Source organism: Bidens hawaiensis, unplaced genomic scaffold, assembly GCF_021521415.1.
Source record: "Bidens hawaiensis isolate Kalapana, Puna unplaced genomic scaffold, B.hawaiensis_p1.1 tig00012613_1, whole genome shotgun sequence".
In the NCBI taxonomy this organism is placed as follows: Eukaryota; Viridiplantae; Streptophyta; class Magnoliopsida; order Asterales; family Asteraceae; genus Bidens; species Bidens hawaiensis.
In genome coordinates this window covers 146,944-164,679 of record NW_027492037.1, presented here as the reverse complement: position 1 = coordinate 164,679, position 17,736 = coordinate 146,944, and the positions used below count along the sequence as shown (strand labels likewise).

General features: G+C 34.3%; 2 protein-coding genes across 2 annotated transcripts; one reads left to right on the top strand and one right to left on the bottom strand.

Moving 5' to 3' along the window:
* The first annotated feature begins 771 nt into the window (after nt 1-771).
* Nucleotides 772-3,660, top strand: LOC143541559 (mitochondrial adenine nucleotide transporter ADNT1-like). Its single transcript, XM_077034354.1, has 8 exons — nt 772-926; nt 1,946-1,994; nt 2,088-2,251; nt 2,331-2,368; nt 2,438-2,550; nt 2,635-2,748; nt 2,861-3,199; nt 3,291-3,660. The coding sequence occupies exons 1-8, from the start codon at nt 772-774 to the stop codon at nt 3,372-3,374; spliced, it is 1,056 nt and encodes a 351-aa protein (XP_076890469.1). The 3' UTR covers nt 3,375-3,660.
* Nucleotides 3,661-8,828: 5,168 nt separating this feature from the next.
* On the bottom strand, nt 8,829-13,126 carry LOC143541558 (uncharacterized). Its single transcript, XM_077034353.1, has 3 exons — nt 13,040-13,126; nt 10,736-10,863; nt 8,829-10,648 (listed from the first exon to the last, which is right to left on the bottom strand). Exons 2-3 carry the CDS (start codon nt 10,827-10,829, stop codon nt 8,967-8,969), a joined length of 1,776 nt encoding a protein of 591 aa, XP_076890468.1. The 5' UTR covers nt 10,830-10,863; nt 13,040-13,126; the 3' UTR covers nt 8,829-8,966.
* Between the last annotated feature and the right edge of the window lie 4,610 nt (nt 13,127-17,736).

The following is a 17,736-nucleotide window of genomic DNA, read 5'->3' as shown; positions in this document are numbered from 1 at the left end:
AGACGACACTGTGCGCAACCACCCCGTTTTGAGTGGCAAATCCAATCCTATTGAAAATAATATTATAGCTCTTCAAAGTCAATAACTTACCATACACAACCCGTTGAACTCTTTTAAAAAACGTACGACTATCATGGGCTATGAGCAAGAGACCCAAATGTATCATTAAAAAAGAATAAAATAATCCAACGCAATGCAGTCATTGTCTTCCTATATATATATATACAAAGTATATAATGAAAACCCACTTAAGTTGTGAAAACCCTATGTAACATCGTTTTTTTTTTGTTGTTACATGTAATATATATTGTAACATTTAATACAAAACATCGAAACATTAAAAAAAATTGTTTTGCTATTTTTTAACATTTTTTACTAATTTTTTTATATGTTTTTAGGAGAGAGAAAAATTTATATTTATGTTAACATTTTTTATTAACTTTAATTGTGTACCACAAAATTTAATCACAACTCAATTGGTTTTTATTATTTTAACCAAACCCTATATATATATATATATATATATATTGTTGCCCGCTTTTCTGTTTCGATGTAATCCAATAAACAATTTATAATATTAACAATATATATATATATATCATCATCTCCTCTCATTATTTTATATCCTTATAACTTATAATATTAATAACCATAATAATAGTCTCTCATATTTTTTCCCACCCCTCAGATCGCCGGAGGAAACCTGACGACAGCGATTCCCGTGGAAATTAGTTAGGGCTCCGGTTATTAAATATACTTTACGTGGTTGACATGACGTCAGAGGACGTGGCAGCAAAGACGAGTGTGACGATCGCTAATATCGCCGAAGAAGCCAAGATTGCGAGTGAAGGTGTCAAGGCTCCGAGTCGCCAGACGTTGCTCGGAATCTGCAAATCTCTCGTCGCCGGTGGCGTTGCCGGTGGAGTGTTAGTTCTTATTCTTCTCTTCTTATTAATTATTATTATTATTTATGCTGTTTTGTGATTAGCTATTGGATTACTGGTGTATACTGTTAGAAATTTGTGATTATGTTATGTAAATTAATATTAATATAATTATTATTATTATTGTTATTATTATTATTGTTGTTGTTGTTGTTGTTAATGTTTTGTGATTAGCTATTGGATTAGTGATGCATACTGTTAGCTATATGTGATTAAGTTTTATGAATGATTATTATTATTATTATTAATATTTTTGGAATAAATAGGTGCTTAGCTGTCAATAAAAGTTGTTATTATTCTAGTGGATAACTATTAGAAGTTACATCTACTTTATGCTTTTAAGATATTTGAAATAATATTTACACATTCAGATTCCAGAAAACAAATATTGGTTGGAGAGATGAAATTAATATAGATATTTATAAGAATTGCATCTGGATTCTGGGCACATTTAAAATGGATATGGCTATGCTTAATAAGATCAGTGATGATAGAAATAGACGGTGTGCACGTTTCAATTCGGTTTAGCATCAACCGAAACCTAAACCTAAACCTAAACCTAGACGAATTTATTAACCAATTGGTTTTCGGTTAACCAGTTCGGTTTATTTGGTAGTTTGTTTGTTTTTGGTTCGGTTAATAACCAGAACCAAACTTGGGGTAAAGTTTCTGCTTAGAAATGCGTGAAATGGAGGTATAAAAAACATAAAATTGAGGTATAAAAGCTAGAAATATATGAAAATATGAATGGTTTGGTTCTATTAATTTCGGTTAGCCAAGGGTACAGAAAAAAAAAACTGATACTTGATTTTCGGTCAATTTGGTTTTCAGTGAATCGGTTTTCGGTTCAGTTTCGGTTAACGGTGTAGTTATATTGTATAGGACTTGAACAATTGTGATATGTCATTTGGGTTTTGAGTTATGATCTTTGACATTAAATCTTGATTTGATTAACTGTTCATGAGTAATAAGTTTTTATTTGGTTATTGATTATGTTTCAGATCACGTACTGCGGTTGCTCCTTTGGAAAGATTGAAAATTTTGCTCCAGGTAGAATTAGAATCAAATCATGTGTTTATTTGTTTACTTTTTTTGCACTTGTTTTGTGTTTATAAAGTTGTATAACTTTCTGTTGAATAACAGGTTCAGAATCCACATGCAATCAAATACAATGGAACTATTCAGGGACTAAAGTATATATGGAGAACTGAGGGTTTGCGAGGAATGTTTAAAGGAAATGGCACCAATTGCGCGCGCATTGTCCCGAACTCTGCGGTCAAGTTCTTTAGCTATGAAGAGGCATCCAAGTAAGCTTATTATCTCCGCCCTTTCGTTGTCAAGACCGTCTTTTTCTAGTCAAGGTTGATTAATTTTCAATATTAATAGGGGGATCTTGTGGCTATATCGACAGCAACCTGGAAACGGTACGATAATATTCTTTCCTTTTCCTTATTTTTAAATCAAATAAATCTACTTAAATGCAAATATTTCAGAGGATGCTGAACTCACTCCTCTTTTACGCCTTGGAGCTGGTGCATGTGCTGGAATAATTGCCATGTCAGCAACGTATCCGATGGACTTGGTTCGGGGTCGCATTACAGTCCAGGTATTCTTTAAAGAATAAAACCCATGCTCATTCAAGTTACAGTTATTTATTTATTTATTAATATTAATGTGTTGGCATTTGCAGACTGATAAATCTTCTACTCAATATAGAGGAATGACACATGCTCTTACAACAGTCCTCCGTGAAGAGGGCCCACGCGCGTTATACAAAGGATGGCTTCCTTCTGTTATTGGTGTTGTAAGTTAACGCTTAACAACTTAACATTCAAATATTTAATGAATTGTTAATAACGTTAATAATGATTAATGAGAATGAATTAAACTTCTACTTGATTCATTTATGCTTCTAGATACCATATGTGGGGCTTAATTTCGCGGTGTATGAATCTTTAAAAGACTATTTGGTGAAAACAAGACCGTTTGGGTTAGTTGAAGGAGATGAGTTAGGTGTGATAACTAAGCTCGGGTGTGGGGCCGTAGCTGGGACCGTTGGTCAAACAGTTGCGTATCCACTTGATGTCATACGCAGACGAATGCAAATGGTTGGTTGGAAACATGCTGCTTCGGTTGTTACTGGTGAAGGAAAGTCAACACTTGAATACACCGGTATGGTTGATGCATTCAGGAAAACCATTCGTCATGAGGGTTTTGGCGCGTTGTACAAGGGTTTGGTCCCAAATTCGGTCAAGGTTAGTATGCTATTAAATTATTAATATAGATGCCGAAAATACCCTTTTGGAAAAAGAAGAATTTTTTATAATATCGAGTTTCCTTTTTTAGGTGGTCCCGTCAATAGCGATTGCATTTGTGACATATGAGGTAGTTAAGGATGTACTCAAGGTAGAAAGGAGAATATCCGAGTAATGAAGCAAACGCTCGCCTTATTTAATATGCTTGCAAAAGGGTAAGGAAGTAAAAGCGTCACTAATATCTTGGAGTTATCGGCTTTTGATAATAAAGAGATTTAGAAGTAGGTATCTGGATGTTGATATAGTGTAGTTATCGTTCGTTTTTTAAGCTTTTTATGATTCGTATTTATGAACAATGATAATAAAGAAATGCTCAGAGTTTAGACTTGGTTTGATTGACATATAATAGAGAGGTTATGGAGTTTGATGTTGTTTCATTGGTTTTGGTTTTTATCATTTTGGTAGTTGATGTATTTCTATGTTTTTGCAATCGCGCTGTTGAAATTATAACACGTTTAGAATTTTTCGCGTTATAGAAACTGTTAAAAAATTGTGCTGGAAGCCTGGAACCAGACCAAACTGAAGCGGTGCCAACTGCCAACAACGATATATGGCTTTCGGTTTTAGAATGTTTTAAAAACTAGTTGATTTTGAAAAAGATATTAAAAATAGGTTCTTGATTTGTTTCAGTCTTGTTTGAAAGTTAACCATACTGAACCATACTTTCTTGTTTGAAAGTTAAACCATATTGAACCGTTCTTTTTTATTTTTCAGCATTAACACTGCATCCTATATATTATTTTCCGTATCAAACATACTCAACTTCTATGTTCGGTTCTCAAAATTTTTGGTTTATTGAACTTTTCCAATATTCTTAATTGGATTTAGTTATTTCAATTAATATAAAATATTAATATGTCTAGTTATTTCTGGGTTTCTTACTAGCCAGATTTATACTAGTAAAATTTTAGCCGTTCATAGAAATAAAATAAATAAATAGTATTATGATGACTATAAAAGAATACCATTTCATAATATTCTTAATTAAGACAAATTCAATTCAATCTTACATATAAAACCTGTTATTGGTTCCAGTATTACCAATTCGTTGACCCATTTAACTTGTCTTTGTCACAACAGTCCAGTTTGTCATACAAAGTCGATGGCCTTTATCTTATGTGTACCATAAAATCACAACAGAAGAAGGAAGACTATTAATTACTAGTATAATCAATAAAAGAGAAGTCAGAGTGGCGCAGCGGAAGTGTGGTGGGCCCATAACCCACAAGTCGCGGGATCGAAACCTTAACTTTTTATAATAATTTGTAAAATTTTTTAGTATAGTTGCACAACCACATAACCAGTTGTACAACCACATATTACTATTCTCTACTCTATCTTCTTGCTTTTCTCGTATCTACCGTTTCCCAGGGCCTCATCATCAGCGGACACCACTAGACGAGCAACATAGCAAAACCGACTAACGTTGGACTCAAACAGGACTTGTCAATAAGGGTGTGACTCATTAAAAATATTTGCGTAGTCCTTAGGCGTCTTGGGTGGATATGGAGTTCGCGTTGAAATAAAATGAAAAGCCAATAGCTTTTTTGGTAACAAAATTTGCAAACTCTTCTTCCTACTCAATTCCGGGTAAACACCATTTGCACTAATTAATTATCTTCAAAAGACCATTTGGTGATATCAAGACTGGTTGGGTTAGTTCGAAGAAGAGGAGCTGGGTGTGCAACTAAGCTCGCGTATGGGGTTGTTACTGGGACCATTGGACAAATAGTTGCATACCCACGTGATCTCTTGGAAACATGCTGGTTGAAGGAAAGTCGATGTCAATACTTGAATGCACTCGTATGGTGGATGCGTTAAGGAAAACCGTTCGTCTTGAGGGATTTGGTGTTTTGTACAAGGGTTTGATCCCCAATTCTGTTAAGGTGAGTATGCTATTAACTTATTAATCAAATACCGAAAATATCATTTTGGATCAACAACATTTTTTCATGATATTAAGTTTTGTTTTTCAAGTGGTTACACCAATAGCGATTGCATTGGTGACATATGAGGTGGTTAAGGATGTACTCAAGGTAGGGATGAGGATATCTGATTAATGAAACAAAGTGTCCCGTTAAATAAACATTCGTGTTAGTAGCTAGCCCGTGTTGGAGTTATCGGTTTTTGATAATAAAGAGATTCATAACTAATTAACTAGCAAGCCCGTGTTGATATAGTGTAGCTGTGATTCGGTTTTTAAGCTAATGATAATAAAGAAATACTCAGTAGAGTTTAGGCTTGGCTTGATTGACATACAATAGAGATGTTATTGATTTGTTTTGTTGGTTTTGGTTTGTATCATTTTGGCAGTTGAAATATTGCTATGTTCTAATGTTCGTGCATGGAATTTATAACACATTTAGAGTTTGTTGCGCGATAGAAACTATATATATATATACAATTGTGGGAGGAGTTATACAATAGAGTTTGTACCATGTGAAACAAAAGTACGTTGTACAAGACAATAGAGTTTGTACCATGTGAAGCTAAAGTTGTAAAAGACATAATTTCTTACACCTATATAATCATCACCATCTGAAAACAAAACCGTGGTAGTAGAGATTGCTTACTTTAGTGGTAATCATCATCAAAACTATTGTAGTAAAGATTCCTTACTTGTACACATAATTTATGCTTTGATATCGGTATTATAGAAGAAACTATAAATATACATACAAGATTAATTAAATTATCATTGATATATGATATGAAATCAATGATAACTTCATAGAACTGCCAGACTCGGATTCGGAACCATTGTTGTTGGCAATTTATCGCTTGAATCTTCAATATGGGCTATAGGTTACAATGGTGCTACGCTATTTGGCGAGGCAACCAATGTTGTAGTTATAGCGGAGAACCGAGTCTCAAGTAATTTAGACAACATTCAAAGCGTCCCCCCTCCCCCCTCCCCACAACGCGGGGGGTCAAAATACTAGTTATAGAATAGAACCGGGAGAATACCAAGCCGTAGCAAATGCGCGGTGCATTATGTGCTTTTCAGGGTTTTGATTGTTTTAAAACCTACTCATTGATTTCAAAAAGATATTAAAAGTAGGTTCTTGATTTGATTCAATCTTGTTTGAGATGTAATCACACCGAACTAGTCTTTTTTTTTCACTACTAACATCGTATCTTATATTTATTTATTTTTTCGTATAAAACAATGCTTCTCTTAAACTTTTGGTTTATTGGACCTTTTCGGAAATTGTTAATTGTATTTAGTTATATTTAATGGATAATAATTAATAGCATTATTATGACAAAATAAGTCATTTCATCAATGCTTCTCCTAAACTTTTGGTTTATTGGACCTTTTCGGAATGTTAATTGTATTTAATTATATTTAATGGATAATAATTAATAGCATTATTATGACAAAAAAAAAAAGTCATTTCATAACCTTCTTCAATAAGACGTCAAATCTAAATACATACATGAGTGTTCATATATAAAGCAGTTTTTTTGGTTAAATAAACAAAATTCAATCTATATCAGAGTGGCGCAGCGGAAGCGTGGTGGGACCATAACCCACAAGTCACAGGATCGAAACATGTCTCTGATATTTATTTATTTATTTATTTTTGTATAAAGTAAGTTATAACATAACTTCTTGTACGACCAAATTACTCCTCTATCTTCTTCCTTTTTCTCGAAAGTCAAAATTTTCAATCATATTTTCAGTCACCAAAGACACCACTAGACGCTTGTGTGAGTGTGTGACCGACATAACCAGTCTGACTATTCTTGGACTCGATATCAACTTGGCAGGTTTGGTGGATATGAAACTCGTTTATAATGTTACAAGGATAGTAGCCTTTTGGTATCAACTTTTGTGAACAATTCTTCCCATTCGGTTGCTTGTAAACGCCATTTGCATTAATTGCTAATCACAAACCGTGGATAATGAGAAATATTTACTTATCATTTAGTTGATTGTGCTATATTACTACCGGTTTGGATCGGTTTTGAAGCCGGTTTTGAAGCATAAACCGGTTTTTTTTGTAATCTCTTAATGGAAACCCACTTTTTTTTCCTAGCACCCTTCTCTTTAGCCCAAGTATGTTAGTCCACAAATCACAAATTAAGCCTTTTATTGGTACAACGATATTAGACCATGTGTTAGGGACTTAGGGTGGACTAGGTGTTTTTTTTCATCCCAAAATTATATTCTCGGCACCGTACCTGCCGGAAAGATATTCACCCCTGAAATGCATTCCTGTCGGTTTCTGTTTAATCTTTGTTCTACCGAGATAAAGGGTGGGGTTCCCGACGGTAATATGTTTTTTAATAATAGGCCAAAACTCTAGCCGGCTAAACTACCCAACCCAAACCTATGAATCATTTAAAGGCATGCCAAAACTCTAGCCAGCTAAATTACCCAACCCAAACCTGTTTAGATTTCTAAAACTTCAAATTCCAGTATAATTCTTAATTGGATATAGTTATTCGCATATTATCATGACTATAAAAATAGTAAAATACCATTTCATAATACTTTTAAATAACACAAATTCAATCTATGTAAGTCATTGACTCTTTCAATCTGTGTTCGATACAACTATTTTTGTCCTTCAAAGTGTCCTACAAAAGTACACAGTCCATGGCTTTTTATGCTCTGCATGACACAAACCAAAACGGAAATAGCAGATTTTATATTTTAATTAAAATACTCAAAACGCTCAATAATCAGAGTGGCGCAGCGGAAGCGTGGTGGGCCCATAACCCACAGGTCACAGAATCGAAACCTGTCTCCGATATTTCTTGATCTATTTTTATTTGAATAACTATAAAGATACTCTTATATTTGCTCTAATTATTGTATAATTGCAATAGCTCACCAATTAACTTTAAAACTGTTTTTACAACCAAATTACTCCTCTATCTTCCTGCTTTTCTCAAAATCCGAGATTAGAAAGTGTTTTTGAGTGGTGCAATGTTTTTGAGTGGTGCGATTAAAGGAACACAAAAAGAACGGAGGCTATAAGCGGCTCTATGACTGATTAGAAAACACCAAATTGAAAAAAAGGTTCATTTTCATGGTTAGGATCGGATCCAAATCGGGTTTAACGGTTAGGATCTGAAACGGGTCTAAACGACGGTTAAGGTTTAAAACTGGGTAAAACCACAGCAAGATCCACAAGATAACAGCTTCCGTTGCATAACCCAATATGCAACCCTTATAAATTTGTTCCAAACGCGTATAATCTACCGAGTTCACACAGTTCATCTTAATGTGAAATTCAAATAGGATAAACCTGATAAGAGTTCAGAGGTTAAAACAGAATGTAAACCGGTGTTGAATGTTACCGAAATTTATTTACAGAGATGGTAAAAGTTAGATATCAAAGAGACAAAGACAAAAGATAAAAACACATAAATATATAAAAGACAACAACTAACCTTCAATAAATTATTTTCAAAGTGGATTATGATTTTCCAATGTCACAAAATGCATATCCAACATAACCAATTTTTTAAAAAAATATGCAGAAGTAACACTACATAAACATCTAAACATACAAACAAACAAAATAAACAAAAACTGAGACTGAGACTGAGACTGAGAATGAGAAATGAGAATTGAACTTCATATACAAACTCATCTACTCCAATATCTTATATGCCAAAACAAACCACCACTCCAAACAATCCAAAATCCCCAACTCAAAATGCATATCATTATATAACTTATTTCATCCACTTACCTCACAGTCTGCCGCCATGAACCGGCTGTGGTTTTCAATAATTCTTGAAGATGATCAGACCGATCCCGGTGATAATCCGCCCACACACACAGCTGCTTTATCGCCTCCCGTTTATCCTCACTAAAACCCGATATCCATTCGTCTTTCACGTTAATTGTGTTTTCGAGTTCATCAATCTTATCATCTTTTTTCACATTTTCAATCTTCATATCCTCCAATGATTTCATCAACTTGCCATTCTCAATTTCATAAAACTTTAATTGTTTCATCACTTCTTCCAACTTTTGTTTCATATCTTCTTTCACTTGCTTCAACTGAATCCGTGTGGCTTGGACTTCGTTCGTGATTTCAATAACCCGTGTTCTTACGTGCCCATAATCTTCTTCAAACTTTACCGTGAGTGAGTCAACACCGGTCAACGTCTCGTTGACTTTATCTTGGACTTCCCGTTTGATATCGTTGATTGTTTGCAATAAAGTCGAGATTTTTTCGATTAATGATTTGTTTTCTTGATGCAACTTCTCTTCTTTGGTTGCGTGTTCGTGCTCCGTTTCGTTTAACGTTTGTTCAGTCACACGAAGCTTCTGTGTTGTTAACCGGACTTTGACTTCCAGGTTTCGGACCGTTTCGGTCAACGTGCTGATTTCGTCTCCTTTGATTTCGAGATCACTTTTTAGGTCTTCAATGGTTTCTTCCAGTTGGTCAATGATCTGGTCTTTCGAGCGGAGACCATTTTCGATTTCTTCTGAAATTTCGTTTATTTTCTTCTGGAGTTGTTCGATCTCTGCCACGCGGATATTATTCTCTTCTAGCAATCTTTCTTGACCAAAATTCTTGTCGGTGATCTCGTTTCTTAAATGCTCAATCAGGTTATCAGATTCTTGTTTTTGTGAGATAATCAATTCCAATTCCTTTTGTAAGTTTTCAATCTTTTCTTCATACTTTGTCCCAAGAACCGATAATTCATCTTCCTTCTGCTTTTCAAATTCTGTTTTCTGATCAGCTAAATTTTGGATTAAAGATTCCTTCTCTAATTCAACAGCCTCCAACTTTTGAATCAGATTCGACACCTCATCATTCAATTTCTCCTTCGTTTCAGAGAATTCACCTTTTAAGGTTTGTAATTTTGACTCTGATTCAGCCATGGATGTCTCCTTTTCCAATATTAAACTGGCTTTCTCTTTCTTGATATCTTCAAGTTCTTGAGTCAGTTCAGTTTCAGCCGCTTTCGTGTTCTCATGGTTCAACCTCAGTTCTCTAATTTCGGTGACAAGTTTGGAATTTTCTTCAAGCAATTGATCATATTGGAGTTTTGACTGGTTTAACATGTTGACTGTTTCTTGAAGTTGTGAATTTAATGCTTCTTTTTCTTCAGTTTCAGCTGCTAACTTTTTATGTAACTCATCAATCTCTGTATTCTTGTCTTCCAATTTCCCATTTTTACTTTCTTTTTTTGAAGAACCATCTGAATCTGAATCAGAACTGGATGAAGAAGACGATTCTTTTTCCTTCTTTGATCTAACTTTCTCTTTCAGTTTTCCGGTTATTTGATCATAGCGTTCGTAGACTGACTTGTAACGACTATGAAATTCGTTAATTAGTTCCACAAGTTTGCTCTTATCTTCTTGATCTTCATCTTTGAGTAAATCTATAATCTTGTTATAGTTTTCTTCAGTTTCTGCATGTAACAATTTACGCATGATCAAAAACTTATTATTATGTATATGAAGAACAACTTGATGTGACGATGAAATTAAATATATACCTATGTTAGCGTCTTTAAGTTGCTCATCTTTGTCTGGATCAACGAGACTTCCAACTATCGACTTAATTCTGTTTCTCATCCGATGTTTGCCCATTTATTTTTAGCTTTTCGTAAACTGTTTCTCAAATCTTGATGAAGAAAACGAAAACCAAACACAACAAATTACTTAAGTGAATAAAAAGTAATGCAGATAAAGATCATCAATGGAAACAAGTATAGAAAATAATAATCAGGTTGAGCAAAAATTGTAATTAAAAGCGACCAGAACCTATAATGGTATTTCTTTAGTAGTAATAAAATTGTTGTACAAAGATATCTTACCGTTAAACAGATGTCCTGCAAATACTTGATGTAATAAAATAAATAGAATTGAAATCTTTTATTCAATTTCCTTGTTTGCACGATTGTATCATTGTAATTCACAATCAAAACAGTTGGTCTAGAAAAAGGAAAAAGGGTATTTTACTTTTTAAAATAGCATTAATATATTTATATGGTGCCTGCCTGCTTACCAATCAAGTCCACACAATGACACAGGTGGCCATTATTCATTAATTTGAATTTAAAAATTGACAGCTGATAATATCAATAAAAATGAACTGTTGTTCTGAAATAATATAAAACTAGAGAATGACGTTATGATGTTATTATTAATAATTTAATATATAGTTATGAGAAAATCAGCACCTGAAATCAGGTTGAAAGGTCTATTTATCATTAACTATATCAAAGAAAAATAGAAAACTGAACTTTCAAAATTAAATTGTGATGATGATTTTCAGTTCTACACTGACCCAATTGGATTTGTCTAGAAACTGTCTGAAATCATGATTCAGGCCTTTTATAAGGGATGTGCATGAAAACCAAAAAACTGATCCGAAACGAAAAACCGAGAAAATCAAATAAAAGAACCGAACCAAAACAAAAACCAACGGCTTGGTTTTATGTTTTTGTAAAAACCGAACTTACGGTTCGGTTTTGGATTTGCATGTGATAAAAACGAGAAAAATCAAACCGAATTTATATATTTTCATTTTTTATAATAATCAATTAGTTATTAATTAACAAAACTATTTAGGCCCAAAATTTTCAAGCTGAAATAGCAAAACTGAAACTGAACAATAATCAGCAAATTAACGCATAATAATTAAACACAACAGAATCAGATAAATCAAAATCCAAAACCCTGCCGAGATTTATAGAGCTCCGATTGAACTAAACCTAACACAATTAGCAATTTCAATGGATTAAGCCTAAAATCCGAAGATCAAACCGTCATAACTATAAACAAATGAATCTCAAGTATTACCCACAGTAAAACAACATCAGTTAACCTAATTTTGTTTAACAGTAAGATGAATTTATCATATTAAAGTGAAACTAACAACAAATTTCTACTAAACACGAATCGAATTCGAACTCTAAGCTCTCAAATCGTAGATGTGCACACGCAGCACGCAGAAACTGAAACTATCATACAAATTTGATGAGTCTCAACTGTCACTCACACTTAAACAGTATCAGTTAGCCTAATTCCGTAACAGTAAGATAAAATCATCACATTAAAGTAAAATTACCAACAAATTAGATGAAATTTCAACTAAACACGAATCGAATCCGAAATCTAAGCTTCCAAATCGTAGATGTGCACACAAAACATGCAGAAACCGAAATTATCATACAAATTAGATTATTAACAGTAACAATTTGAACTTAAATTTGATGAATCAAGCATCAGTTAACCTAATTCTGTAACAGTAAGATGAAATCATCACATTAAAGTAAAATTAACAACAAATTAGATGAAATTTCAACTAAACACGAATCAAATCCAAACTCTAAGCTTCAAAATGGTAGATGCTTACACGCAACATGCAGAACTGAAACATCATACAAATTATATGAACAAATAGTAACAAATTCAACATTGATGAATCTCAAGTATAACTCACAGAAAAACAACATCAGTTAACCTAATTCTGTAACAGTAAGATAAAATCATCGCATTAAAATAAAATTAACAACAAATTATATAAAATTACAACTAAACACGAATCTAATTCGAGCTTTAACCTCTCAAATCGCAGATATTTACACACAACATGCAGAAATTGAAACTAACAACTATCATAGCAAACTAGATGAAATTACAACTAAAAACGAATCTAATTCGAGCTTTAACCTCTCAAACCACAGATGTTTACACGGAACATGCAGAAACCGAAACTAACAACTATCATACAAATTACATGAACAAATAGTAACAAATTGAACTTAAAATTGATGAATTAAATGGCGTTATACCTTCAGATCAAACAGTTGTTGAACAGTTGCAGAAGATCGGATTCTACATGGAATCAAAGTACTGGATTCAATTCAATTCAATTCAATTCAATTCAATTCAATTCAATTCAATTGGTTTAGAGAGAGAATGTAGAGAGAGAAAGAGTAACGATACTTGTTTGTATATATTTATGGTTATAAAATGTATTGGAAGAGAGTCATATGACCCCCCTGAAGTTTTGAAATGAGCGTTTTACACCCTGTACTTTTTTTACATAATAAATGCACCGAACCTAACACATGGATGATGGATCTCTCATTGGGAGGCACAGTTTTTGTGTTTTGCAAGGTTTAATATGTGTGACACTTGGAATTGAATTTTTGAGGTAGCACGTGACAGGAAATGATCATTTTATGTTTATTTTTGGTAATGTGATAAGTGGGTGAGTATGATATTAGGTGTATTTATTAGGCTTTTGTTTTAAGAATAAAAAAAATAAAATAAATTTTTTTTAGCCAGATATGACGAAGTAATTTGTAGAAAAAGTTTTAAAAGTATGTGTTTAGACCTTTCGGTTTGTATTTGAGAGCTATAACATGTTCAATTGTATGAATAGGGTCATGTGATAGGGTTTAAAAGATTGCTTGGCAAACTTTGTGTGACACTTGGTAAGGAGAATAAAATGTACACATGGAATTGAATAGTTGAGAAGTTGAGATATCACGTGACAAGATATATGAAAATCTCATCTTTATTTGGCAAGATAGCAGGTGGACGAGGATGTGAATTAGGTGTACTTATTTTTTTGAATATTAACCAACTTCTTCATTTTAAAGATAAAAGGTATTATCTTTATTTGGATTACAAATAGGTCGAGACATAAATATTTAAAATGAAATGATTGGTGTGTGTCCTTTTGGTTTCATGTAACTAGGTTTCTCTTGCGGTCCTTGCTTTAAGAACTAGCAAGTGCGTTTTTATGGTTGTATGAAATTTACCTTTCAAAAAAGAAAAAAAAACAAGCAGGTGGATGAGGATGTTAATTAGGTGTAGTTATTAAGCTTTTTTTTTTAACAAAACCTTTTAGCTAAATATGATGAAGTAATTTATGTAGTTTTCAGGGTGGGGGCGTGTCAAAATGTCCAATGCGATATCATTATCGTTAAGAGTAGGAGATTAAGAGTTCAAATTTTAATAACATTATCTTTTATTAAAAAAAAGGTTGTAGAGCTTTTGTGAAAACGTTATACGAACAATTACGAGCCAAGATCTAGTCGCAAATCGATACGTTAAGTCGTGTTCATTCAATACGTTAATGGAGATCAATACATTAAGCCTGGAGAGAATCCGGCATGGTAACGTTACATTAGATAAATATGACACAGATCTCTATGCACATTCACTAGGGAAGGCCTATTTATAGGCAGTCCTCCTCATTCGTTAACATCACTAACGAATGAGGCTTCCCATAGCGAATGACCTCCCATTCGCTAAACTGCCTTAGCGAATGGGCATTACTTTAACGAATGAGCCTCCATTCGTTACACAGTAGTAACGAATGAGCTCTTACATTAACGAATATGTCTAGTCTTTAACGAATGAGGCCCATTCGCTAAACATCCTTAGCGAATGTGCCTTTATACATTAATATAAAGACTAAACAACCCCTATCCTATTCGAACAGCTGCGGACACCAAATCCGTGCACTAACAAACTCCCCCTTGTCCGTAGCTCTCGAATGCTTTCCAATACTTTAGCATCCAATACTTTAGTCTTCAATACTTTAGCGTCCAATACTTTAACGTCGAACACGTTAACAATGAATACGTTAAAGACCAATACATTAACGTCGAATACGTTAACAACGAATACGTTAAAGTTGAATACTTTAACCGTTAATACTTTAACTGCATATCATCAGCCGTACATCCAACCTCCCCCTTGACTGATGATTCTCGGGCTTGTGCAATCAGACAAAATATAACTCTTTGTAAGCAAACCAACAACTTGTAGCTACTCGTATCAGATCTCCCCCTCAAATCAGCATGTCCAGGTGATTATTCCGATCATCCAACTAGCATATGATATGGTTCGATTAAACGAATCAATGAGCAACAAATCATCGGCAATATGTCGCACCGATAAAGCAAAAATGTCTTTATGTTTAACCTCGTCACACATCTTCATGAACAACCCAATCATTCCACATCTTTCACATCGGTCTTCACTCTCTTGATAACGTCTATCCCAAAATATAACTCTTTGAAGCTCTTCGGCAACCAATACGCTTGGATGCACTAATGCTTTGGGCATATGATTCAGAGTTCCAACCTTCGTTAATCAATCCCGAACGATCATATTCTTCAATCAGATGACAAGACTCTTATATTCTTCAATCAGATCAACCCATTCAAGAATTGTCCCCTTCAACAGAAGCAATCCGCCGAATACTAGTAGCCAACATTGTCAGGATCAAAGTCCCTCAGAAAGGAGTAATCAGACAGACACTCGTATCCCACATAGTCTGGTTTCAATCTTGAACAAATCAATCACCAATTGAAGAACAAACACAGTCTTGAACTCGGTCAAACATAGCTTTGCAATCACATATTACCACCCGAATTACAGTAATTTTTCAAGAAATCCTTGCAAATGTAGGAAAGATACCAATCGTTTAAACTCTTTGAAAGTTTTATCTCCCCCATTTCTTGACAAATTAGGCAAGGTCTTGATCAATACTTCGAAAATCTTCAAGAATATTCTCGTTAACTTAGTCGGTTACTCCCCCTCGGCCCCTCGATATGCGTGAAAAGTCGGCCGAAAAATATGTCACCAAAATTTGCCAGAAGAGTATCCCGCATATTTAAAATATCCCTGAAAAATTTCGTTTAAGAATCTCATACTTTATCCTGGTCTTCATTCGCTACAACAGTAGCACATTCGTCCAGCATCCATCCACATTCGTTACTCTTGAACGAATGGGTCTCATTCGTTAATCTCCATAACGAATGTCTTATACGTTAAACCACATTCGTTACATTTGAACGAATGGGTCTCATTCGTTAACTTATTAACGAATAACCACATACGTTAAACCCACATTCGTTAAACCCTTAACGAATATCTTCCATACGTTAATCCCCTTCATTCGTTATGTTGATCTTCATTCGTTAAGCCTGTTAACGAATGAGCTTATATGTTAAAACCTCCTATTCGTGTGAACAGTGTACGAATGTGGTCTCATTCACTGAGAAGTCCACATTCGTTATGTCCCTTAACGAATGAACTCATTCGTTAAAACTCCATAACGAACGAGTTCAAATTAACGAATGGGTTGTTGGTCACCGGAAAATTCCGTTATCTTCATTGGAAAAATGGGTTTTTCGCCGGAAAAATCAAATCTTCAACTTCTAACAATGGCAGAAACACCCAAACATCATAATCAACCACCAAATTACATCCGTATGCTCGGATTTTGATCAGAAACTCGAATTTAACAATCAATTCGTCATTTAAGCACTGAATCTGATCTAATTATAATCAAACCATAACTTAATCATCAATGGCAGATTCTTCAATTTGCCATGATTAACCAATTGAATACATTACATAGCTTCGGATTTGAATTCTAAACACGAATTCATCATCAAATCCGTCAATCAATCAACGAATTCGGTCCAAATTCGATTATACAAGAAGAACACGTATCACGAGCAACCGCCGGCTCTGATACCAATTGTGAAAACGTTATACGAATGTTTACGAGCCAAGATCTAGTCGCAAATCGATACGTTAAGTCGTGTTCATTCAATACGTTAATGGAGATCAATACATTAATACCCTGATAAAGACTGAGACGTACAAAACGTGTATCAACAAACTCCCCCTCGTCTCGAGCTCTTTATCATACTTTAGCGTTGAAACATCTTTATCTTCCATTCAACGCATCTATAAATCTAGTATGCGTAGCAGACACGAACAACCCTCTGAAACTGCATTGCAAGATCATAATCCTTTACATTAGCGAATCTGATCTGACTAGTGAATAATGCGTCATTTTCAGACTGAGATAGATTGACCATCCACATCGGATCAAATACACGTAACGTCTTTGTGCGTGAACCCTGGCCATAAACAATAACCGCTTCACCTGTACGATTATCATAATACCAATAATTAAATGATGTGAATAGACTCTGAGGGAATATCTTCATCGGAACCCTCTTCATTGTCTTCGGCGGCTTCACTATTAAAATTAACTTCCTCCATCCTGTGCGTGCATCTATTTCATCAATATATTTGTGAGTCGGCACCTAAGGCTGGAAGAATTTGAAACCAAAGTGGGTTTCATGCCATAACTGCCTGTAGAACCAGCTAGCCCATTTATCGTCTCCACGATTAACAAACGGACGATTAGCTAAAGTTCGTACATCCCATCGAGGCATAGATACAATATCGTGTGGGCGTTTGAAATAATAAATACCGTGCTCCCACTTAACGATATATACCTTAAGATCTGAATCGTACTGCCAGGCCACCATATCACCTTTAACGTCTTTAGCAGGCTTGTACTTCTTCATCTGGTATGCAGATTCCCGAGCTTTCTCAACTTTCACATCTTCTCGGTCATGATATCTGAAAGTCTCTATCATCTTATTCATCTTCTCAACATTATGCTCAAACATACCATCAAAAGCACGTTTCCTCTTCTTCTCTG

Bases quoted from the DNA above. Each gene is read 5' to 3' on its own strand.
- LOC143541558 (XM_077034353.1), bottom strand. From the start codon at position 10,829: ATGGGCAAACATCGGATGAGAAACAGAATTAAGTCGATAGTTGGAAGT. The intron at 10,649-10,735 runs GTATATATTTAA...TGTTACATGCAG, and splicing joins ACTTAAAGACGCTAACATAG to AAACTGAAGAAAACTATAAC.
- LOC143541559 (XM_077034354.1), top strand. From the start codon at position 772: ATGACGTCAGAGGACGTGGCAGCAAAGACGAGTGTGACGATCGCTAAT. The intron at 2,252-2,330 runs GTAAGCTTATTA...CAATATTAATAG, and splicing joins AGCTATGAAGAGGCATCCAA to GGGGATCTTGTGGCTATATC. The intron at 2,749-2,860 runs GTAAGTTAACGC...TTATGCTTCTAG, and splicing joins TTCCTTCTGTTATTGGTGTT to ATACCATATGTGGGGCTTAA.